At 39.0% G+C, this 21,409-nt stretch overlaps 1 protein-coding gene across 3 annotated transcripts in view; it reads left to right on the forward strand.

Annotated features, from left to right (window-relative positions):
- Positions 1-21,409, forward strand: part of LOC124622129 (glucosamine-6-phosphate isomerase) — a 122,246-nt gene that overhangs the window by 40,533 nt on the left and 60,304 nt on the right. For all 3 annotated transcript variants that reach the window (XM_047147745.1, XM_047147748.1, XM_047147746.1), the window contains exons 4-5: positions 2,865-3,232; positions 10,289-10,462. In XM_047147745.1, coding sequence (XP_047003701.1) covers positions 2,865-3,232; positions 10,289-10,462 — 542 coding nt within the window. The remainder of the gene's footprint in view (positions 1-2,864; positions 3,233-10,288; positions 10,463-21,409) is intronic.

Consider the following 21,409-nt stretch of genomic DNA (forward strand, 5'->3'; position numbering starts at 1 on the left):
TCTTTCTACTTTAAATCTTACATGTACTGTCTTTTCGTTCATGCCTGTGTCTGATTGTATCTTATTTTTCTGTTTTTCATTTATTTACTACTCTTGCTGAGTAGGATGTCGGTGTATGTAATGGAATATTCTCCTAGATGTTTAGATCCGTTCAGTTCTATTTTTTTGTCTTGGTTATTAAAGCAATATCTACCTCTCTTTCACTCAGTATTCTTTGTAGATCCTCAGTCTTTTTTATTATTCTCCTTACATCTCATGTAACAAATTTAAGACAGTATTGTATACCAAGTTCTTGTCCTCCTTCCATCTCTGGTGGTCATTGTTGTTAGTGATCTGAGGTTTTATTGTGAGGACTGCCAGAAGGTAAGTTGTCCCCTGTCAGGATTATATACAATTTGCGTCGTAACCCCTCTGGTGGGACTGCCACCTCTATGCCTTCTGGTTTGCATGATTTTCTGGTAAGTTTTACTGTCGTGTCCTTTGAAGATACTTCTTCTCCATAAGGCAGTGGTTAAGGTATCCTTTGTCAGCTCCACTGATCCTAAGTCAATCTTCTCCTATGTTGCTGTCATCAAGGTCTGCACAAGAGACCCATTAACTGCCATTTTTCGAGGTTCCTTTAACGCCCTGACAGCTACCATAGCAATCTTAGGGCACACAGAGTCCCCACTGTACTTCACCCCTAAAGCCAGTCTTTTATTCTGTGCCTTTACCCATCTCCTACAAGTTGGATGAAGGGGTTGTGCATGTGAGAGACTTTATTTTTAGCACTATGTGGTATTAATAAAGTTTGGCATGTACCACATCTATGAAGAGCTCCTCAACAAGAATTCAATGAAAGAGGATTTCAAGTAATATAATGTAATCAAGCATGTACTACATTTTCATGCAGGCTATTTTCAGAAGATAGTGACAATCCCAGTCATCTAAGGCCAATGGAGCACGTACAGGGAGCATTATGGAGAGTGCTCTCTTTGTGATTGTGGAACTCTGAAGCTATGTGCTGCAGATATTCTGATTCTGGCAACTGCAGTGCACCATTCGCACAGTCTCACAGGATGCTCACACATGTGTTTATCCTCTTTAATGCATCTTTTGGTAATGATGTAAGTCATTGGTGATCCACGTCATTGAAAGACTTACTGCAGTGGAAAACAAAAAACTGTCTTCTGTTGGAATATGCAGGTATTAGGTAGAATGACAAGACTGTTGACACTTGTATTCCGTGCATATCAGCAAGTCTTATTTGAATGCTAGTACTGTAGAGAGACTAGAAAGCTATTCAATTATTTTGCAATAGTACAAAGGTGGTTTAAAAAGTTCTCGGAATCACCACAAGAGGTCAGCACTAGCGCAACAAGTTGTTCACGTGATATTCATTGGACTGTTGCCTGTAAACACTTGCCAAGTCAGTGCTCTTGGAAGAGATCTGTGGTGGTGACATTGCTCTGTTGTTCTTCCCACATAGTGATTTGTGAAGATGGAAAAAATCGAGATTCGAGCCGTGATTAAGTACTTTGTAAAGGAAGGTATGAAAGCAAAGGACATTCATGCAGATTTCCAGAATACACTAGGGGACTCTGCTCCTTCATATTTAACTGTTGCCAAGTGGAAAAATGACTTTAAATTTGGTCAGTAGAGCTTAGATGGTGATCCGTGCAGTGGTCGGCCAAGATGTGTCACTACTCCAGAAATCATTGCAAAGGTGCACAAAATGGTCACGGAGGATCACCGATTGAAAGTGCATGAAATTGCTTACACTTGCTAGATGTCATCTGAAAGGGTACATCACATCTTAAGTGAAGAATTAGAAATGAAAAAATTATTTGCAAGATGGATACCGTGACTCTTGACGATGGATAAAAAACGCATGAGAATGGATATATTGGAACAATGTTTGGCCTGTTTTAGGATAAGTGAACAAGATTTTTAGTGCCAGTTTGTGACCACAGATGAAACTTGGGTGCACTACTATACCCCAGAGACAGACAACAGTCAAAGGTCAAAGCAGTGGAAACATGCTGATTCTCCGCCACCAAAGAAAGCAAAGACATTTCCTTTGGCGGAAAGGTCATGACATCAGTGTTCTGGGATGCGAAGGGGATTCTGTTTGTAGATTATCTCCATACTGGGCAAACAATTACTGGAGAATACTATGCTAACCTCCTGGACAAATTGCAACAAAAGATAGGCCAAGTTTAGCAAGGAAGAAAGGCATCTTCCATCAAGACAACGCGCACTCGCACACATGTGCTGTTGCCATGGCCAAACTGCATGGACTAAGGTATGAATTGTTGCCACACCTGCCTTATTCACCTGATATGACTCCGTCAGACTTCCATCTCTTCCCAAAACTGAAAATTTTTCTTGGTGGTCGAAGATTCCCTTCAAACAAAGAATTGATAGTCGGAGTTGACAACTGTTTTGCAGGCCTGGAGGAAACTTATTTTCGAGATGGGATCAAGGCACAGGAACATCATTGGACCACATTCATTAACAAGGAGACTACATTGAAAAATTTAAAAAAAAGTTTATGTGATGTAAGTACTTTTTTTCTATTCCGAGAACTTTTCAAACCACTCTTGTGCTTTGCTAAACTGGTGAGTGCAGCAGACTGAGACATTTTAGCAGTGTTTAACTCACATTAGTTTCCATTGCAGGTCAAGAAGAACTTTTTATAAACAGAACTCAATCATTAATCTACCTTCCGTTTGTTTCTGTTCATCACACATTGATGAGCATATACACAAACATAGTACAAGTCCAAATTTAGTACATATCTTTACATCAGTATTTTAAATAATATTCAGTTTCTAGAGAAAAAGTCTGTATTTGTGAAACTTCCTTCTTTTATAATTTTACAGGTCTTCCAAGGGATCACCCTGAAAGCTACCATTTTTACATGTGGGACAATTTCTTTAAACACATTGACATTGATCCAAAGAATGTCCATATATTAGATGGAAATGCACCTGATTTAGTGAAGGAGTGTGAAGAGTATGAGAGGAAAATTACAGAAGCAGGAGGAGTGGAACTGTTTATTGGTGGTATTGGACCTGATGGACATATAGCATTCAATGAGCCAGGCTCATCATTAGTTTCAAGGACAAGAGTGAAGACTCTGGCTCAAGATACACTTGAGGCAAATGCCCGCTTCTTTGGCAATGATATATCCAAGGTGCCAAAACAGGCTCTCACAGTTGGTGTTGGTACTGTTATGGATTCTAAAGAGGTTTGTAGAGTCGGTATTTATTAATTTATTGCTGGTATGTTTATACTGAAGAGAGAGACAAGTTTTTTTCAGAAACTGAAGCATTTGATTTAATTATGACTGTGGATTTTAGATAAAAACTGTCCAATATTGTAGACACCATTTCTCATGAAACACCAAATTCAGATACATGCAAACCTAGAAGTGTTCTCATTAATCTTAGGTAAACATCCAAAAAACTGAAAATTTCAGTAAATGAAAAGAATGAAACAATTAATTGTCATGCAAAATCAACCATGGAATAATAACATTAATATTAAAAGGATAGATTGCTACTCACCATATAGAGCAGACTTGAGTTGCGGCAAAATAGGTGCTTGTCATACATTCAGAAAAAGTTAAGTCCATAGAAAGAGAGACACCATATTGGATAGCATTTTCAACTGCCTGATAGAGTATTTTTTCAGATAAAAACAAAGTAGCAGATACAAAGTTCCTCTTTTACATACACATTTTAAAAAAGGCATCAGTGTATTCACTTGGTAGTGGAGAACACATTTCAATCGAGTATATTCCTTTCCATTTGCTTAGAAAATACCTAGATAAACAAATACACACTAGATTATTGATAACTGCTTGGTGGTATATAGTTTCATAATATGTGACCTCCTGTTGAAGAAACTGGGAAACCAGGGCATTCTTTTATGCCTTGCCATATAATATACAACTTTATAATGGTTTCTGGTTAGTATCTGATTTGGACTATTACACAGAAGTGAGCAAGTAACTGTGAAACAATTCAGATGAACTAGTTTCATTTTGCAAGTGTGAGCACTCCAGAGTCCAGACAGATTTACACATCTGAGTCACTTCATTTGAGTACGAGCATTATAATTGAGGTACATATATCCAAATTCAGGTATGATCAACAGCATTGATAGGACACCAACATTTTGTGTGCTCGAGACAATCACAGTATTTATTTTAAAGTATTACAATAACTTAAGTAACCATTTAGAGTGCAATGCCACATTATAAAAGAATGAATATTTCAATCTATACAATAAAATTAGTAGGGGAAAAAGTTGTAGTACAAGCAATGGCCCTGCATAAAAGAGAAAGGTGGTATTTTGCTATTCACCCAATCTACGCAGTACCATGCCTACTTCCAATCCCTTGACCAGTGTATGACCTAGGTGTGAGATCCGTCTGATGCACCCATCTAGTACATCCTACTCCAATCTCATCACAGCCGTAGTTGTATTCTGTCCTATCAGAGGCAGAGCTACCTGTAAAAGCAGTCATGTCATATACCACGTTGGCTGCAGTATCTGTGCAGAATTTCATATGACTGTAACCACCAGCCAGCTGACCACCCCCCCAGTTGTGACCAAGAACAGAGTTGACTATCCAGTATCGGAACACGCTATTGAAAATCATATTTTCAATTTCAGTGGTTGCTATATATTCCAGGTCATCTGGATCATTATTTTCAACACCAGCTTCCCTTAATTACATAGGTGGGAGTTGTCCTTGCAACGCATATTTCAATCTCATAGTCCTCCTGGTCCTGGATTCTGCTAGGACCTGCAACACAACTACCTTCCCCCCCCCCCTCCCCCCCCCCCCCCCCTCCTCCCCACCACCCCAGGACTGTAACTTCCTTCATCCTGCATCCACAGCCTTTTCCCTGCAGTCACCGCTTCCTCTTCTCTACTCCACTCCCAACTCATGCTCCACATCATCGTGTACTGTGCATAATCCCTTCTGGCAGCTGCAAGAACGAGCTCACTAGTGATGGTGCCTCATTCCCATGCTGCTCACCCATTGCACCTCCTTCCTACATTCTTATCTTTTGCTGACTTCCCTATTTCACCTCTCAAAGCTACCCTTCTGTTTTCTGTTGTATTCCTTACCCCCATTTCAGTCCAGCTTTACCTATTGCTGTCTCTGAAATTCCCAGTTCAATTTCAGTTTATCCAGGTCCCATTGCTTTAATTTCCTACCTTCTTAAATGTCTTCAGTTTCCAGGTTTAACCAATAAATTGTGGTCAGAGTCAATATTTACCCTAGGAAATGTCTATGGTTTAAAACTTGGTTTTGAAATCTCTGTATTGACATTATATAATCAATCTGAAACCTTCCAGTGTCCCCAGGTCTCTTCAGTCTATACAACCACCTTTCATGATTCTTAAACCAAATGTTACCAATAATTAATTCAACTATGTGCAAAATGCTACCAGCTGGCTTCCACTTTCATTCCTTTCCCTGAGTCCAGTTTCTCGTAGCATTTTTCCTTCTCTTCCTTTTCTCACTACTAGTTTCTAATCACCCATCACAATTTTGGTCTCCCTAAACTTTCTGAATAATTACTTTTATCTTTTGGTGGATTCTTCCCTCAAATTATGATAACTCTGAGCAACACAAATGCTAGATAATCTAGTGAGAAACTTTATTTCATGCTTGTTAGTGACCATACTAAAACATCAAAACCAAGGAATAAACAACAAAACTGTTCATAAAATATGCAAATTCCTTGACACTAGAATACACTGCTCTTACTTCCTCGTCTGCTGGTTTGGAGCAAAATACTAATGTTGACATGATCCATCTTTCTTTCGCACCATGTGTAAGGGAGATGCCCACAAAATGTGTGATCTGTATACAATATGTGCTTTCAGGAGCTCTTCAACCCAGCTTGCAGTGCCAAGAGCTTGTCTGCTGGAAATCTACTCAGACGAGCTGCAGCGGGCTGGCCCGGTGTCATTCAGATGTGGTGCCTCTTAGAGTGTCTGTATCTCCCTGTGGTGATGAATTTGTGGATGAGCAATAGAAACTCTTGTATTATCTGATTGAATGACTCATCCTCGTATGCTGTAATATTCATTCCCAATAACCTAAAAGTGTTCAATCTGTCAGACATCCTGTTGTGTGGTGTGGTTGATTGGTTTTTGCCCAGTCAAGCAAGCACTTCATCTGCCAACATGGAAGACACACTCACTCGATCGGAACTGCAGTCACTGTAATTAACTTTCAGTTGACTAGATCTGGGAACAGCTGAAAATGTGCCAGAAAATTTGGTACGGGGTTGGTGACACTGGCAACAATGAATGTCCACATGGGCGCAAATGAGAGACCCAAGTCTAAGATCTCTCTCAGTTCCCCATAAGTTTCTATGACTGACTCGTTTGCTGCTGTGAGACTATGTTGTGTCAGCATGATGGGCTTAACATGTAGCTGTTTTGGATAGATGCTCACCTCAGAGCCAGAATCCACCAAAAACCTCTTGCGGGAGATGCGGTTGTGTACAAATTATCCCTGTGGCCTATGCCCTGCTATCAGCATTGCATTTACCAGCTGTCTTTGCACACTCTGTAGACACACAGGCTGCTGGTGGCAGACATCAAGAGTCCTTCAACGTCTGATCACGGCATTTGGGTAACAGCAGGGTACAGTACAGCAGCATGCGTCTTCCCCAAAATGCCTGTGATATCAGTACCACTGGTCTATATGCATCTCTGATTCATGTGAATCATCTTTCTTGTGCCCTGTCCACTTCTCCGCAGCATGCTCATGACAGCGTCATATCTTGCACTGGCATGCTGGTAATTTTAGATTTGTGTGTGCTATTTGTTCCACTAACTGTTCTGCTCTTTCTTCTTGTGTAATTGGCTCTGTACACAATCTACATGGCTCATTGTCAGCATATGCCACTTCCATGTCTCTTCCTTGATCATTATTACTCATTTCTGACGGTGGTGCATAGGGAAACTTCAGCCAGACTATTCGCTGTGGCACGTGCCTTCTCCGTATGCTCCCGCAGTGACAAACCTTGATATGCAGCAATTGCTGAGTGAATGCCTACAGGCAACTTGTGCAGCTATAGCACACTCAATGACTATTCCAGCAACAAATCTCATTCTGCCAGTGCACATAAGGCCCACATCACTTGAGACAGGATCTGTTGCCCATCAGTTCATCGTTAGAGACCCTCTATAATCTGAGCTCCAGCAAAAAGGTATACCATTGTGTAAGTGCCTTGCTTAATGCAAAGTAGTAACTTTGCAGTAGGACATCTTATATTTCCTCTATCACAGCACCTTCTAAATGCGCCATTGTGATAATACACATATTTTTGTTTCTATGTATGCTGTGCTGGTGCAAAGTACACTCACTGTGTGTAAACCAAGTCATTTTGTGATTGGACTAAAAGGGTGGATGCTCAACGTGCTCCAGATGATTCATCGAATATGCATCTCGATGAAGGAAGTTGGTGTCTGTGCTTTGCAGCTGCTGATTGATTCGTTTTGGCTTCCATCACAGTTGCTTGTACCATCGCATTGATCATTCTTGTGAAAAGAATATCTTCATTTACAACAAATCGTCTCAGGGTCACCACTTTATTGTATTCTTCTCTCAAATTATGATAACTCAGAATAATTATTTCACACTCACTAACAACCACATTAGAACAACAAAATCAAGGAATAAGCAAAAAAACTGTTAATAAAATGTACAAGTACCTTGACACTATAACACACTACTCTCATGTCTTTGTCTGCCACTTGGTGACAAAATACTAGTGTTGCCACAATATCTTCATAAATTTTTTCGATCTCTTCGTCATATGGAGAGTTAGCTGCATATGGATTTTTACTACAGTGGTGTGTCTTATCTTTGTGTCTATCTTAGCTACAATAATGTCTTCACCACACTTTTCATAATCTTACCTACGTAGCTATTCTCTTATTCAATAATAATCCTACTCCAGCATTACCATATTTTATTTTGTGTTGATAACCCGCTACTGACCTGACCAGAAGTCACGTTCTTATTTTACCACACTTCACTAATTCTTGCTGTATGTAATTTCAACCTACCTATTTCCCTTTTAAATTCTTTTACCCACTTACCTAATTAAGGGATCTAACACTCCATTCTACAACCCGTAGCAAGCCAGTTTTGTTTTTCCTTTTGACTGTATCTCCCTGAGTAATTCCTGCCCAGAGATCCAAATGTAAGAGTACTCTGTCTCCAGAATATTTTACCCAAGAGGATGCTATCATCATTTAACCATACAGTAGAACTGTGTGCCCTCGGGAAAAATTATGGCTCTAGCGTCCGCGTGCCTTCAGCTGTCCACAGCACCAGCACAGCAAAGCCACATTGACTGATGTTATAAGGCCTTAGTTTGGTCTCTCCAGATATAACCCTCTGTTGTGGTCTCACCTAAGATACGGCTGTCTTTATTGCCGAGGCTTGCAAGCTACCCCAACTCAGCAAGGTTCATAGTTTATGGTGTCTATATCTACAGTTACATACATTGTATGTCATTTTATTTTCTTATTCCTCTCACGAATAGAGCAATGGAAAAACAACTGTCTATATGCTTCCATACAAGCACTAATTTCTCTTATCTTGCCTTTGTAATCCTTATGTAAAATGTAATTTGGTGGCACCAGAATTGTTCTGCTGTCAGCTTGACATGCTGGTTTTCTAAATTTTCTCAATAGTGTTCCTCGGAAAAGAATGTCACGTTCTCTCCAGGTGTTCCCATATTTTTTTTTAAATTTTTTTATTTTTTGAAGCAGCTCCATAATATAAGTGTGTCGATTGAATCTACTGTAACAGATCTAGCAGCCTGACTGAGTTGTTTCAATGCCTTCCTTAACCCGGCCTGGTGGGGATCCCAAATACTGTAACAGTACTCAAGAATGGGTCACACTAGTGTTCTCTGTGGGGTCTCCTTTAGAGATGAACAACACTTTTCTAAAATTCTCCCTATAACCAAATTTTTCCATTCACCTTCCCTATTACAATCCTTACATACTCATTTATTACATTTTGCTTTGCAACACCGAGATACTTAATTGAAGTGACCGTGTCAAGCAGCACACTACTAATGCTGTATTTGAAAATTGTGGTGTTGTCTTTCCTATTCATCAGCATTAACTTACATTTTTACTTTTAGAGTTAGTTGCCATTCATTACACTAACTAGAAATTTTGTGTAAATCATTTTGTTTCCTCGTACAGTCACTCAATGACGACACCTTCCCATACACCATAGCACCATCAGCAAACAGCTGCGGTTTTATGCACACCCTGTCCATCAAATCACTTGCGTATTAGAGAATAAGAGTGATCCCATCTCACTTCCCTGGGCTCTTGACGATACCCTTGTCTCTGATGAACTCTCACTGCAAAGGACAACACACTGAATTCTATTACTTATGTTGGGCTTATTTCTTATCGTAGGTTGAGAATGAACTTGCAAATTGTGATTATGGTTCACACATCAGCTGTAGAATATTTTAGAACAAATTAAAATTTGTGACAGACTAGTACTTGAACCCAGATTTCCTACTTGTCGTGAGTGGTCAACTTAACCATTTCGGCTATCTGAGCACATTTCCAGGAGAGGCCCAAGACTCCATTTGTCCTGATGTCTACTTTCCCTTGTGCTTGCACTATATTACTGTGATTCCTACAGAGGGTGAGACACTGTTGTTTCTTGCCATTGCCTTGCTATTGCAGGAAATATTGCAGTGCAGCTGAGGCAGAACCATACTCGCAATTTGTGAGTTAATTCTTAGCTGAAGGCAGCTGTTGATAGTCAACACAGTGTTCAGACACTGCACTGTCAGTAGCGGGTGCTAGGTGGATATTGTGGTGGTTGTGATGACACATTTATGAGTATATTCCATGCTGGCCTTTTGTCAATTAATTTTGATTTTAATCAGAACATGTCAACAAACTTCAATAAAGACTTAATTTCAGTAGAAGATTTCCCACAGTTTTTCTTTTCTCCTCTTCCTATATGTGCTTAATACTATGGTACACTTATAGAAGACCTTGTACATCAAGAAAATACTGACTTCTGTCTTACTTTTCCGTTGTCAGAGTGAACCAGAGCACGGCACCCCAAGCATGACATGAATAATGTAACATTCCTATTTCAGTTTCTCATTAATCACTGCAGTTTTTCTTAAACATGTATGTAATTCAAAATAACATTTAAGTTTTGAATTTTTCTACACTTGTTTCATATTTTGTTGTTTACATTTACTGCTTTTAGGTAATGATTCTTATCACTGGTGCTCATAAAGCATTTGCTTTATATAAAGCAATAGAAGAAGGTGTGAATCACATGTGGACTGTGTCAGCATTTCAGCAACACCGGCAAACAATTATGATATGTGATGAAGATGCAACACTGGAACTCCGTGTCAAGACTGTCAAATACTTCAAGGTATGGTTGCACCTTAAAGAAAATTAAAATGCAGTAGGTGACAGTCTTACCACTGTTGCTGATGCATGGAATATGAGATACTGATACTTTTGCAGAAAACTAGAAGTAACAGTTACAGAATAAAACTACAAAGTGGCAGACGGGCTGGCCAGTAGCCATAACACATAAGAGTCTTGCTGACAGAAACAGTTAAGGTAGAAAATAACGTTCCATAACAAAATGTTTTTTCTCATAGGAGAAAGGAGGTATGGTCATGCAGGAGGGTAAGTTTGAGTGGGAAGACCACCCAGACTAACTTAGGTTAGAATGTGCCCCAAGGGAATGTAATAGGAATAATGCTGTCAATAAACATAAACATTTTATCATATGGTGTCAGCATCAGAGCATTTGCAGGTAAAATAGGATAATATCATCATTGAATATTCAGAAGGAAGAACATAAAATTAAGACAACATTTTGACTTGTAGTTCTCTTTAAATGTGAATAAATGTGAGTTAAAGTGTATTACAAAGAAAAATAAGCTGGTAGAATCCAAATACAAGATTAGTGGTGAAGAGCGTGAACACAGGACATTTGTTTAAATGTTTAGAGGTAATTCTAAGAAGTGATATCACATGGAACAATCTTATGAAATCAGTAGTAGGGAAGCAAAGGAAGACAGATTTGTTGGAAACATTGTGGGGAAGTGCAGTGCATCTGTAAAGGAAGTGACATACAAGATGAATTCTGTAGTATTACTGCAGTGTTAGGAGTTCTTATCAAGTAGGCATGGCAGAATACACCAACCAAATTTAAGATTCACTATTAGGATTGTAACGGGTCAGTGTAGCCCATACTGAAGCGTAAAAGAGATGTTTGGGAAATTTAAATGGGAATCTTTAAAAGAAAGGCAACATTTTTTTTCCCTTAAAACTCTGTTGAGTAAATTCTGAGAACTGGCATTCAAGGACAGCCCTGTTGCCAGGACCATACATATTGCATAGGAATCATGAGACTAAGATTACCTAGATTAGACAGTGGAAACTCCAGGTTAGAATATCTGCAATACAAGGAAAGGGATAGATTGCTATTCACTGTATAGATGACACGCTGAGTGGTAAGTAGGCTCAACAAAAAGACTGTTACACTTTTAGCTTTCAGCCAAAGCCTTCTTCAGAAAAGGAAACACACACACACACACACACACACACACACACACACACACACACATTCATTCACTCAAGCAAGCATGCCTCATGTCGCCACCTCCAGCAATTCTGGTTGCAGCTGCTGGAGATGGTGGTCATGTGTACGTGTGTTTCCTTTTCTGAAGAAGCCTTTAGCCTAAAGCTAAATTTGTAACAGTCTTTTTGTTATGCCCATCTGCTACTGAATGTGTCATCTGTACTGTGAGTTGCACTCTATCCTTTTGCTTATATTATTGATGTAACATAGATTAAGGTAATTGTAGAAATGTATGGACAGTTATTGTTCCCTTGCTTAATATGCAAATAGAAAAATGCAGAAGATCACTAATTTTGGCAAAAAGTACTCTTTACTATGGCTGTACTGCAGCTTGTGTAGTATTTATGTGTAAATTGGGCCCATCTGATATGTGGATAAAGGGCAATATTTGCCACAACAGTGGGGTCAGTCTCAACCTGAGTTCTATGTGACGTATCCCCTTTCCACATTCAAACCTCCCTCAACCAATCTCACTGAGGCCTTCACAGACCATAGTTATCCTCCCACCCATGTACAAAAACAAATCTCCTGTGCCTTATCTTTCCAGTCTCCCATAACCTCCCAATGTCTCACCGTCAGGCCACAGAGTAGCATTCTCCTCGTAAATTAGTACCACCTAGGACTGGAGCAACTGAATTATGTTCTCTACCAGGGTTTCGACTACCTCTCGTTGAGCCCTGAAATGAGAAACGTCCTACCCACTATCCTTCCCATCCCTCCCATAGTGGTATTCTGCCGTCAACCGAACCTACACAATATACTTGTCCATCCCTACACAACCCCTTAGCTCATGGCTCATATCCCTGTAATAGTCATAGATGCAAGACCTGTCCCGTACATCCTCCCACCACCACCACCACCACCACCACCACCACCACCACCACCACCAACTACACCAGTCCTACAAACATCACCTATCCCAACAAAGGTAGGGCTACCTGTAAAACCAGTCATTTAATAATCTACAAACTAAGCTGCAACCACTGTGCTGCATTCTATGTGGGCATAACAACCAACAAGCTGTCTGTCCCCATGAATGGCCACTGACAAACTGTGGTCAAGAAACAAACCTGTAGCTAAGCACACTGCCCAACACGACATCCTTCATTTCAGTGACTGCTTCACAGCCTGTGCCATATGGATCCTTCCCACCAACACCAGCTTTTCTGAATTTTGCAGGTGGGAACTCTCTCTGCAATATATCCTATGTTCGCATAACCCTCTTGACCTCAACCATTGTTAGTAATTTTTCCCACCCATTCAGCCCCTTCCTTGTTCCCATTCCAGCACTACACAGCTCTCTTTCCACCAATGCATCCAGTCTTTTTACTTCTCTCTGAGAGAACAGTCTGGATAAGTATCTGTAGACTTATTACAGTGTTAACTGAACTAGTGTGAAAGCTTCTGACTGAAGTAATGAGTGGTAAGTAGCTCAACACTGTGTAGTGGGTGAGAACAGAGTAGAGCCCTGCTGCCCAGTACAGTGCTGGCTAGTACCTTAGGTACAGAAGATAACCTGCAATGTTTGTGAGACATACTCCTTGTAGGCAGCCCGCTACACATTTGTAAATAGTGCTTGCATGAACACTGCAAAAAGTAGACTCTCTTGTTCATATGCGAATAGGCTGGTGGGCTCCCTTTGCATTTCTGTCATTTCTACTTGATTCACAGTATGTATTTGTAGGTGGTAGTTCTGAATTCTTGACAAAAACAGCACAAATGAAGAACTCAGAAATACAGTGGTGATTTCTGAGTTGGAGACAGTTAAAGAAAGTGGAAAGGACATTGTAGAGAAGATAAAAACTGAGGAAAAATACAAGTAAATAAGTCAAGGTTAATAAACAAGTCAAGGATAATTAATCGAAATCTCTGATGGTTTATGATGTTACTGATCATCAGAAGAAAGAAGCCAGCAGGTCCTTCCCCAAACTTGAAGCACTAAATGGGATGAATATTTTCTTTGATCTTCATTCTTATAATTAGTTTCCTAATAAGACATTGTGTGTGAATTCAATTGATAACAGATTCACTTAATCTGTGAAGTTAAACTTGAAATACTCCATTTAATTTCTCAGACCAATTTTCCCCAATGAACCATTATTTTTTTCTGTTTGAAGATCCTATTTACTTTGTGGAAGCTATTATCAGAATTATATTTCATGTCGGCTTAAAGAAACTCTTTTTTCCGTGTATAAATTTTAAAGAGATTGCTGCTACCTACCAGGCAGGTGGCAGCACCTGCTGCTATCCAACTTCTCTGGCAGAAAGGGCTTAACAGTATTGCTTGTGTGGTTTGACACTAGCTGGCTAATAAAGGGATACATAGGCACAAGTCAAAGCTGTGCAGTGCCTTGCAGCTGAAGCAGAAACATTGCTCGAGGTACTGCCAACATGGCATAGTCTGGCACTGTGCAGGTCCCTGGAACAGAGACAGATTTGGGTGTTGGACAAGGATATATAGAGCTGAGGTCTGATGGATTCCTGGTCCTAAGCAGATAAGAGAAGCTGGTGTTTGGGGGCAGATCCAGACAGCTCTGATTGTGAAGCAACAACTGAAGTTTAGCAATCTGTGTTTAGCAGAATGTGTGTCACAAACTTTCTCCAGCAAGAGCTTGGCTGCAACCATTGATATTGGTGTGTAGTTAACTAGTGATCAAGCAGGCTAGTTGTGCAATAGTTCCTTTGGGGTTTGTGTATAATGTAAATGGAGGAAGGAAAATCAGTGTTTAATATCACATTGACAACAAGGTAACTAGGGATACAGTAAAAGCTTAGACTGGGGAAGGATGGGGAGGAAATTGGCCATGTCAAAGGGAGCTTCCCAGCATTTGCCTTAAATGGTTTCAGAACCTACAGAGAACCTAAATCCGGATGGCCGGGCAGAAATTGGAACCAGTGTCTTCCCAAATGTTTGTCCAGTGTCTTACCACTACAAAACCTTGGTCAGACTTTTATATGTGGCTCTGCCTCTTGTACAGGAAGCTATATCTCTGATAGGTCTGGAATTTCACATTAGGTGTCAGTATACATAATTTGAACATGCAAAATTATGTGTAGGATACAGAGTTATCAGACACAATTGAATTAAAAAATGAACTCCACAATCAGGCCCTGATGAGCACAAGATTTGAAACAATATTATTAACTATATGACTGAAGTGTACATAACACAGCATTGTCTTTAATCCTGAATTGGCTTTTACACTCGATTAGTGACTTACATGGCAATTGAGATGGATTACTTATTATTTGTGAAGTTCATAGAACATTAAAAATTTGTGTAGGTAACTGGCTACAGCTCTCAGGTATTTATACAATAGCATTTTTATTTGCCATCAACAGTATAAATTATATTTTTTCTTGATCTGTTTCTGTTGTTTCAACCAACATTGCTGGAAGACTGAACAAACAAAAGAAACCATATGTAATGTACTCAGACAAAAATTGAAAAATTTGAGTTGTACCTCTGCACATCAACATCATACACCGTACTTACAAAATTATGACATCAGTTGGTTTAAAAATTACTATTTCTTGTAGAAAACACTTTCATGTACCAAATGTAACAACTGACAAAATGTAGAATGCAACATAACCATATTTTGACAATATCTTGAACAGCTTAGACGAGTTACACATATGTTCCTGGCAGTTAACAGGTGATTGCCATCTCATGCTTATGTACTCTTGCATGATCAAAGTGTCTAACATCACAGAGTAAAAACATAGAATATCAGTAATACAACCATTGGTGAAATTAAAGGCAACACTAGTTAGCAATATTAATTTCAATGTTGGCACCATGATACTGTCAACAAACAACATTCTACGAGTGTAGTGTAAGGAAATAAAGGCTAAGTGACATTAGTTTGCAAATATGACACATAAAATGTACATACAGAAATAATCACTTGTAAGAGACATGATGGTAAAATAATGGTGTTGATAAACTACACTTGTAAAAAGTAATCACTTTAATTGAGACTAACCTTCAATGGGGAAATATCAGCGTTACAAATTTTCATTAAAATATCAAATGTCATGTTAATCACCGATAAAATGACAGGTCAACAGCCATAAAACATAATGATACTGAATTTTTTTGCCAACTCACATATTATATGGGAAAAGAGCTCTTATGTAAAATTATGAAAGTATAACATATTTGTTCGCACCTTAGGCATTGAGTGCTCAACAGTAGTTATGTCAAACTGTTGTATATGTAATACAAAGTTAATATACAATTGTAGAAACAGGGAAGATCAGGAAATAATGTTAGACAGTACATCTACATTACAGCGATAGTTTTATGATATGTGTAAATCGTTTTGACCAGTTTTTATATGTACACAATTTTATTCTTGATATGTGATTTGTAATTGACACAATGATGTAGAAATAATATATCTGTATGTATTATCTCTTACATGCTTCTGCTAATGTTAAGCAAATATTGCTGTTGTGATTTATAGTCAGATACATCTAGTGTATTTTACGGCTGTAGTGCAAGGTCTGGGTTTTGTGTTGTTGGTAGCCTGAGGTCTCAGTTTTATGTCAGTTGTAACCCAAGGTCTACGCTGTGCCACATATCTGACACATAGATTTGTAATATAGGTGTGTTATCTAACATAATTTTGTGACATTCCTCATTTCTACAGTTGTATATTAACTCTTTGTATTACATATACAACAATTTGACCTCGCTATTGTTGAGTACTTGATGTCTAAGGTGCGAACAAATATGTCTTACAGAAAAGCTCATTTTCCCCATATAATATGTAGTTGGCAAAAAAATTCACTGTCATTATCTATTATGGCTGTTGACTTGTAATTTTATTGATGGTAAAGAAAATACATGATATTGTAATGAAAATTTGTAACCCAGATATTTCATCATTGAAAATTAGTCTCAATTATCATTATTACTTTTTAAAAATGTATTTTATCAACACTGTTATTATACCATTACATGGCTGTACAAGACGTTATTTTTGTATGTACAACATATTTGGCATTTGCAAATTAACATTGTTTAGTCTTTGTTTTCCTTATGCTACATTCATAGGATATTGTTTGTTGACAGTACCACATGGTGACAACACTGAAGTTAATCTTGTTGACTAGTACTGCCTGTGACTATGCCAATGATAGTGTTATAGATCATCTTATTTTTTACTCTGTGATGATATACTCTTTGGTCATCCGAGGGTACATAGGTCTGAGATGGCAGTCACTTGTTAATTGTCAGGAGTGTACGTGTAACTTACCTAAGCTTTTCAAGATATTGTCCATTTTGTCATTATTACATTTGGTATACCTAAGCGTCTTCTATGAGAAATATACACTTTCAAACCAACAGATGTTATAATTTTGTAAGTACTGTGTATGATGCTGATCTGCAGAGGTAAAACTCTAATTTTTTGATTTTTGTCTGTGTATATTACTTATGGTTTCTTTTGTGTGTTCAGTCTTCCAGTGATGTTGATTGAAGCAACCAAAATAGGTCAAGAAAAATATGATTATATTAACAGAATCTTCCGTCGGTTCTTGGTAGAACAACATTATAATAATAAATGAAAAGCACCAGTAATTGTCTGAAGATGGCCTTGTAAGCCGAAAACCGGTTAGCAATAAAAATAATATTGTAGAACAAAAGCAAACTGGTGCTTTTCATTTATTATTAAAAATATGTTTCATACTGCTGATGGCAAATAAAAATTCTTTTCATAGAACATTGTCTGGGAAATACTGGTTTTGTATCCTTGTTTAATACACAGTTGTAATATGTCTGGAAATGTCACATAAACAAAAATATCATCCTTGGGGTTGTGCAGTAATGGAGTTATGGGGGAATACAAGAGGAATCTTAGCTCTGTAAGTCTCTGAGGCATCATAAGCTGACACATTGTCCTCTAAGAAGATAAAAAAAAAGTTGTTTCATTACTCTCGAGTTGTATCAATGAGCAAGTCGCACAATATCTTTTTTCCAAATATTTTTACTTAGTCATGTGAATTTACATTGTGCCAACATCATACAAGGTTGGGAGAAATGTAGTGTTGTAGTCAAATATGAATTGAAAAGTTACACAAGTTACTGAGCCAGTCAGTGTCATTGATACTTTTAATGACCTATCACCAGCAACAGAGGCTTCTGGTGCCAGACTTTTTGCGAACAGCATTGTCATTTTGTGGATATTATTTGCAGAAGTTTCAGTTTTATTTTTATATAACTGTTGGAGCTTGCAGAGGGCATGGTTTGTTACATAAGTTAGCCATACTAACAGAATACATCTAACATGTCTGCAGTGTTGTAGCACTCTTATGCCCTTGGGTTGGTTAGTATTGCATGTCGTTTAGTTGTGATGGTTTAGTGTTAATACACTATTTTCAGTCATCGTAGTCATATGTAGAATAATGGGTACCTCCAAGTAATTATTTGCTAGTTAATGTTTGAATATGGTGTAACAAGAAGGAAAATGCATGTGAATTGATTACGTCTGCAAGACCAGCAGCTGGAACCTGTAGTATGTGGTTGTTGGATAATGCATGTATTGATTTACAGGGTGTTTCGAAAATGACCGGTATATTTGAAACGGCAATAAAAACTAAACGAGCAGCGATAGAAATACACCGTTTGTTGCAATATGCTTGGGACAACAGTACATTTTCAGGCGGACAAACTTTCGAAATTACAGTAGTTACAATTTTCAACAACAGATGGCGCTGCAAGTGATGTGAAAGATATAGAACACAACGCAGTCTGTGGGTGCACCATTCTGTACGTCGTCTTTCTGCTGTAAGCGTGTGCTGTTCACAACGTGCAAGTGTGCTGTAGACAACATGGTTTATTCCTTAGACCAGAGGATTTTTCTGGTGTTGGAATTCCACCGCCTAGAACACAGTGTTGTTGCAACAAGACGAAGTTTTCAACGGAGGTTTAATGTAACCAAAGGACCGAAAAGCGATACAATAAAGGATCTGTTTGAAAAATTGCAACAGACTGGGAACGTGACGGATGAACGTGCTGGAAAGGTAGGGCGACCGCGTACGGCAACCACAGAGGGCAACGCGCAGCTAGTGCAGCAGGTGATCCAACAGCGGCCTCGGGTTTCCGTTCGCCGTGTTGCAGCTGCGGTCCAAATGACGCCAACGTCCACGTATCGTCTCATGCGCCAGAGTTTGCACCTCTATCCATACAAAATTCAAACGTGGCAACACCTCAGCGCCGCTACCATTGCTGCACGAGAGACATTCGCTAACGATATAGTGCACAGGACTGATGACGGCGATATGCATGTGGGCAGCATTTGGTTTACTGACGAAGCTTATTTGTACCTGGACGGCTTCGTCAGTAAACAGAACTGGCGCATATGGGGAACCGAAAAGCCCCATGTTGCAGTCCCATCGTCCCTGCATCCTCAAAAAGTACTGGTCTGGGCCGCCATTTCTTCCAAAGGAATCATTGGCCCATTTTTCAGATCCGAAACGATTACTGCATCACGCTATCTGGACATTCTTCGTGAATTTGTGGCGGTACAAACTGCCTTAGACGACACTGCGAACACCTCGTGGTTTATGCAAGATGGTGCCCGGCCACATCGCACGGCCGACGTCTTTAATTTCCTGAATGAATATTTCGATGATCGTGTGATTGCTTTGGGCTATCTGAAACATACAGGAGGCGGCGTGGATTGACCTCCCTATTCGCCAGACATGAACCCCTGTGACTTCTTTCTGTGGGGACACTTGAAAGACCAGGTGTACCGCCAGAATCCAGAAACAATTGAACAGCTGAAGCAGTACATCTCATCTGCATGTGAAGCCATTCCGCCAGACACGTTGTCAAAGGTTTCGGGTAATTTCATTCAGAGACTACGCCATATTATTGCTACGCATGGTGGATATGTGGAAAATATCGTACTAGAGAGTTTCCCAGACCGCAGAGCTATCTGTTGTTGAAAATTGTAATTACTGTAATTTCGAAAGTTTGTCTGCCTGAAAATGTACTGTTGTCCCAAGCATATTGCTACAAACGGTGTATTTCTACCGCTGCTCGTTTAGTTTTTATTGCCGTTTCAAATATACCGGTCATTTTTGAAACACCCTGTATGTCCTATACATAGTCTGGCATCTTTTGTCACTGTTAACAAAATAAATTGGTTTTGATGTGTAGCCTTCTCTGCCACTGCCTAAATAGCAATATTATTGAATTGCATGTGTAAGATTCACATATTTGAACAGTTCATGTGCCAGTGAGTTTTTTGCCTCCTTTTTACCATGATGTATGTGGCAGGTTGAAAAGTTCTTTGTCTGATGTAGTAAAAGGCAGTGTTTTTCAGAACAAACATTGATTCATTTCTTAGATATAGTCCACTGGTATACACTGTTTTGAATTCTGGAGTTGTAAGGGATAGAGGCTCCAGGAGTAGATGACATTCTGTCATCTGCCAACCTTGACAAAACTCTTGTATTTGGTGTCCAAGATGTATGGGGCAGATGAAATGCCCTCATACTTCAATGAGAAGGCAGTAATTCGAATTCCAAAGAGAATATGTGTTGATAGATGTGAATATTACTGAACTATCAGTTTAGCAAGCCATGGTCGCAAAACATTAACAAGAGTTCTTTATAATAGAATGCAAAAACCCGTAAAAACTGACCTCGAGATGGCTTTTCACAATGTTGACTGGAACAATCTCTTTGAAATTCTGAAATCTCTCTCTCTCTCTCTCTCTCTCTCTTTTTTTTTTTTTTTAAATGTGGTAAAGACTAGTGTGAAGAATTACAGCAACTTAGTCTTTGGACTAATGACAGCAGCAGTGACAACAACAAACACAATGACAACAACAACAACAACAACAACAACGTGAACTTTATAAGCCATGCCCTTCGATCAATGTTTTTGGGGAGTACATTCCATCCAGGACCTGCTGTTTTAGATGGTTTGCAAATTACTCATCTACTGTTGTCAAACATCTTAATATGTCTCAAAATATTTTCCTCAAATTTCTTTAAATGCAGGAATAATTCAAAGTTACAAGTTGGCAAGTCTAGTAGTAGAGAGAGTGTTCCAACAACTTATACTTAAAATCTCCCAATTTTCGCATTGCTGAAGTTCTTTTGTGAGCAGATCATTATCCAGATGAAAGACATTTTCCTCCTCCAGTCCAGGCTTATCATCATTTATTTTGTTTTTAATGTAATCCAAAAGACTTGCATAGTATTTTACTGCCATTGGTCTTTACAAGGTAATGAGGACAGAGAATCTCTTTTGCACCCCATAGAGCACTGTTTAACTTTTTCAACAGATCAAACAGGTTCCACTGTCTTTGGATTTGAGGCTCTAGCTGCCAAACACTACTTTGCTTTCTGCTTCATTTGTAGTATGAAATGGTGGAGTCCATGTCTCACTCACAGTAACAAATTGTTGCACTGAGTTGTATTTTTGATAAAAGTGATCTGCACATAATAGCTTTCCTGCACATGTGTTGCATCTTCACACACTCCATTGTTCTCTCCATAACAAGGTATTTGTATTCTTTGCCACACAGTAATTTTGTTGACAACTTTAGAACATACGCCAGTACACTAGAAACAAAATGATCGATTTGCTGCTAGCATATCACAAAATTGATGTCAGAGCTGCTTCATGATAGGTTTCCCAACAGAAACACTATGCACAATTATGCGTTCATAGCATTTAAGAGAAGGCTATAAGAGACC

The sequence above is a fragment of the Schistocerca americana genome, chromosome 7, assembly GCF_021461395.2.
Source record: "Schistocerca americana isolate TAMUIC-IGC-003095 chromosome 7, iqSchAmer2.1, whole genome shotgun sequence".
NCBI classification, from domain to species: domain Eukaryota; kingdom Metazoa; phylum Arthropoda; class Insecta; order Orthoptera; family Acrididae; genus Schistocerca; species Schistocerca americana.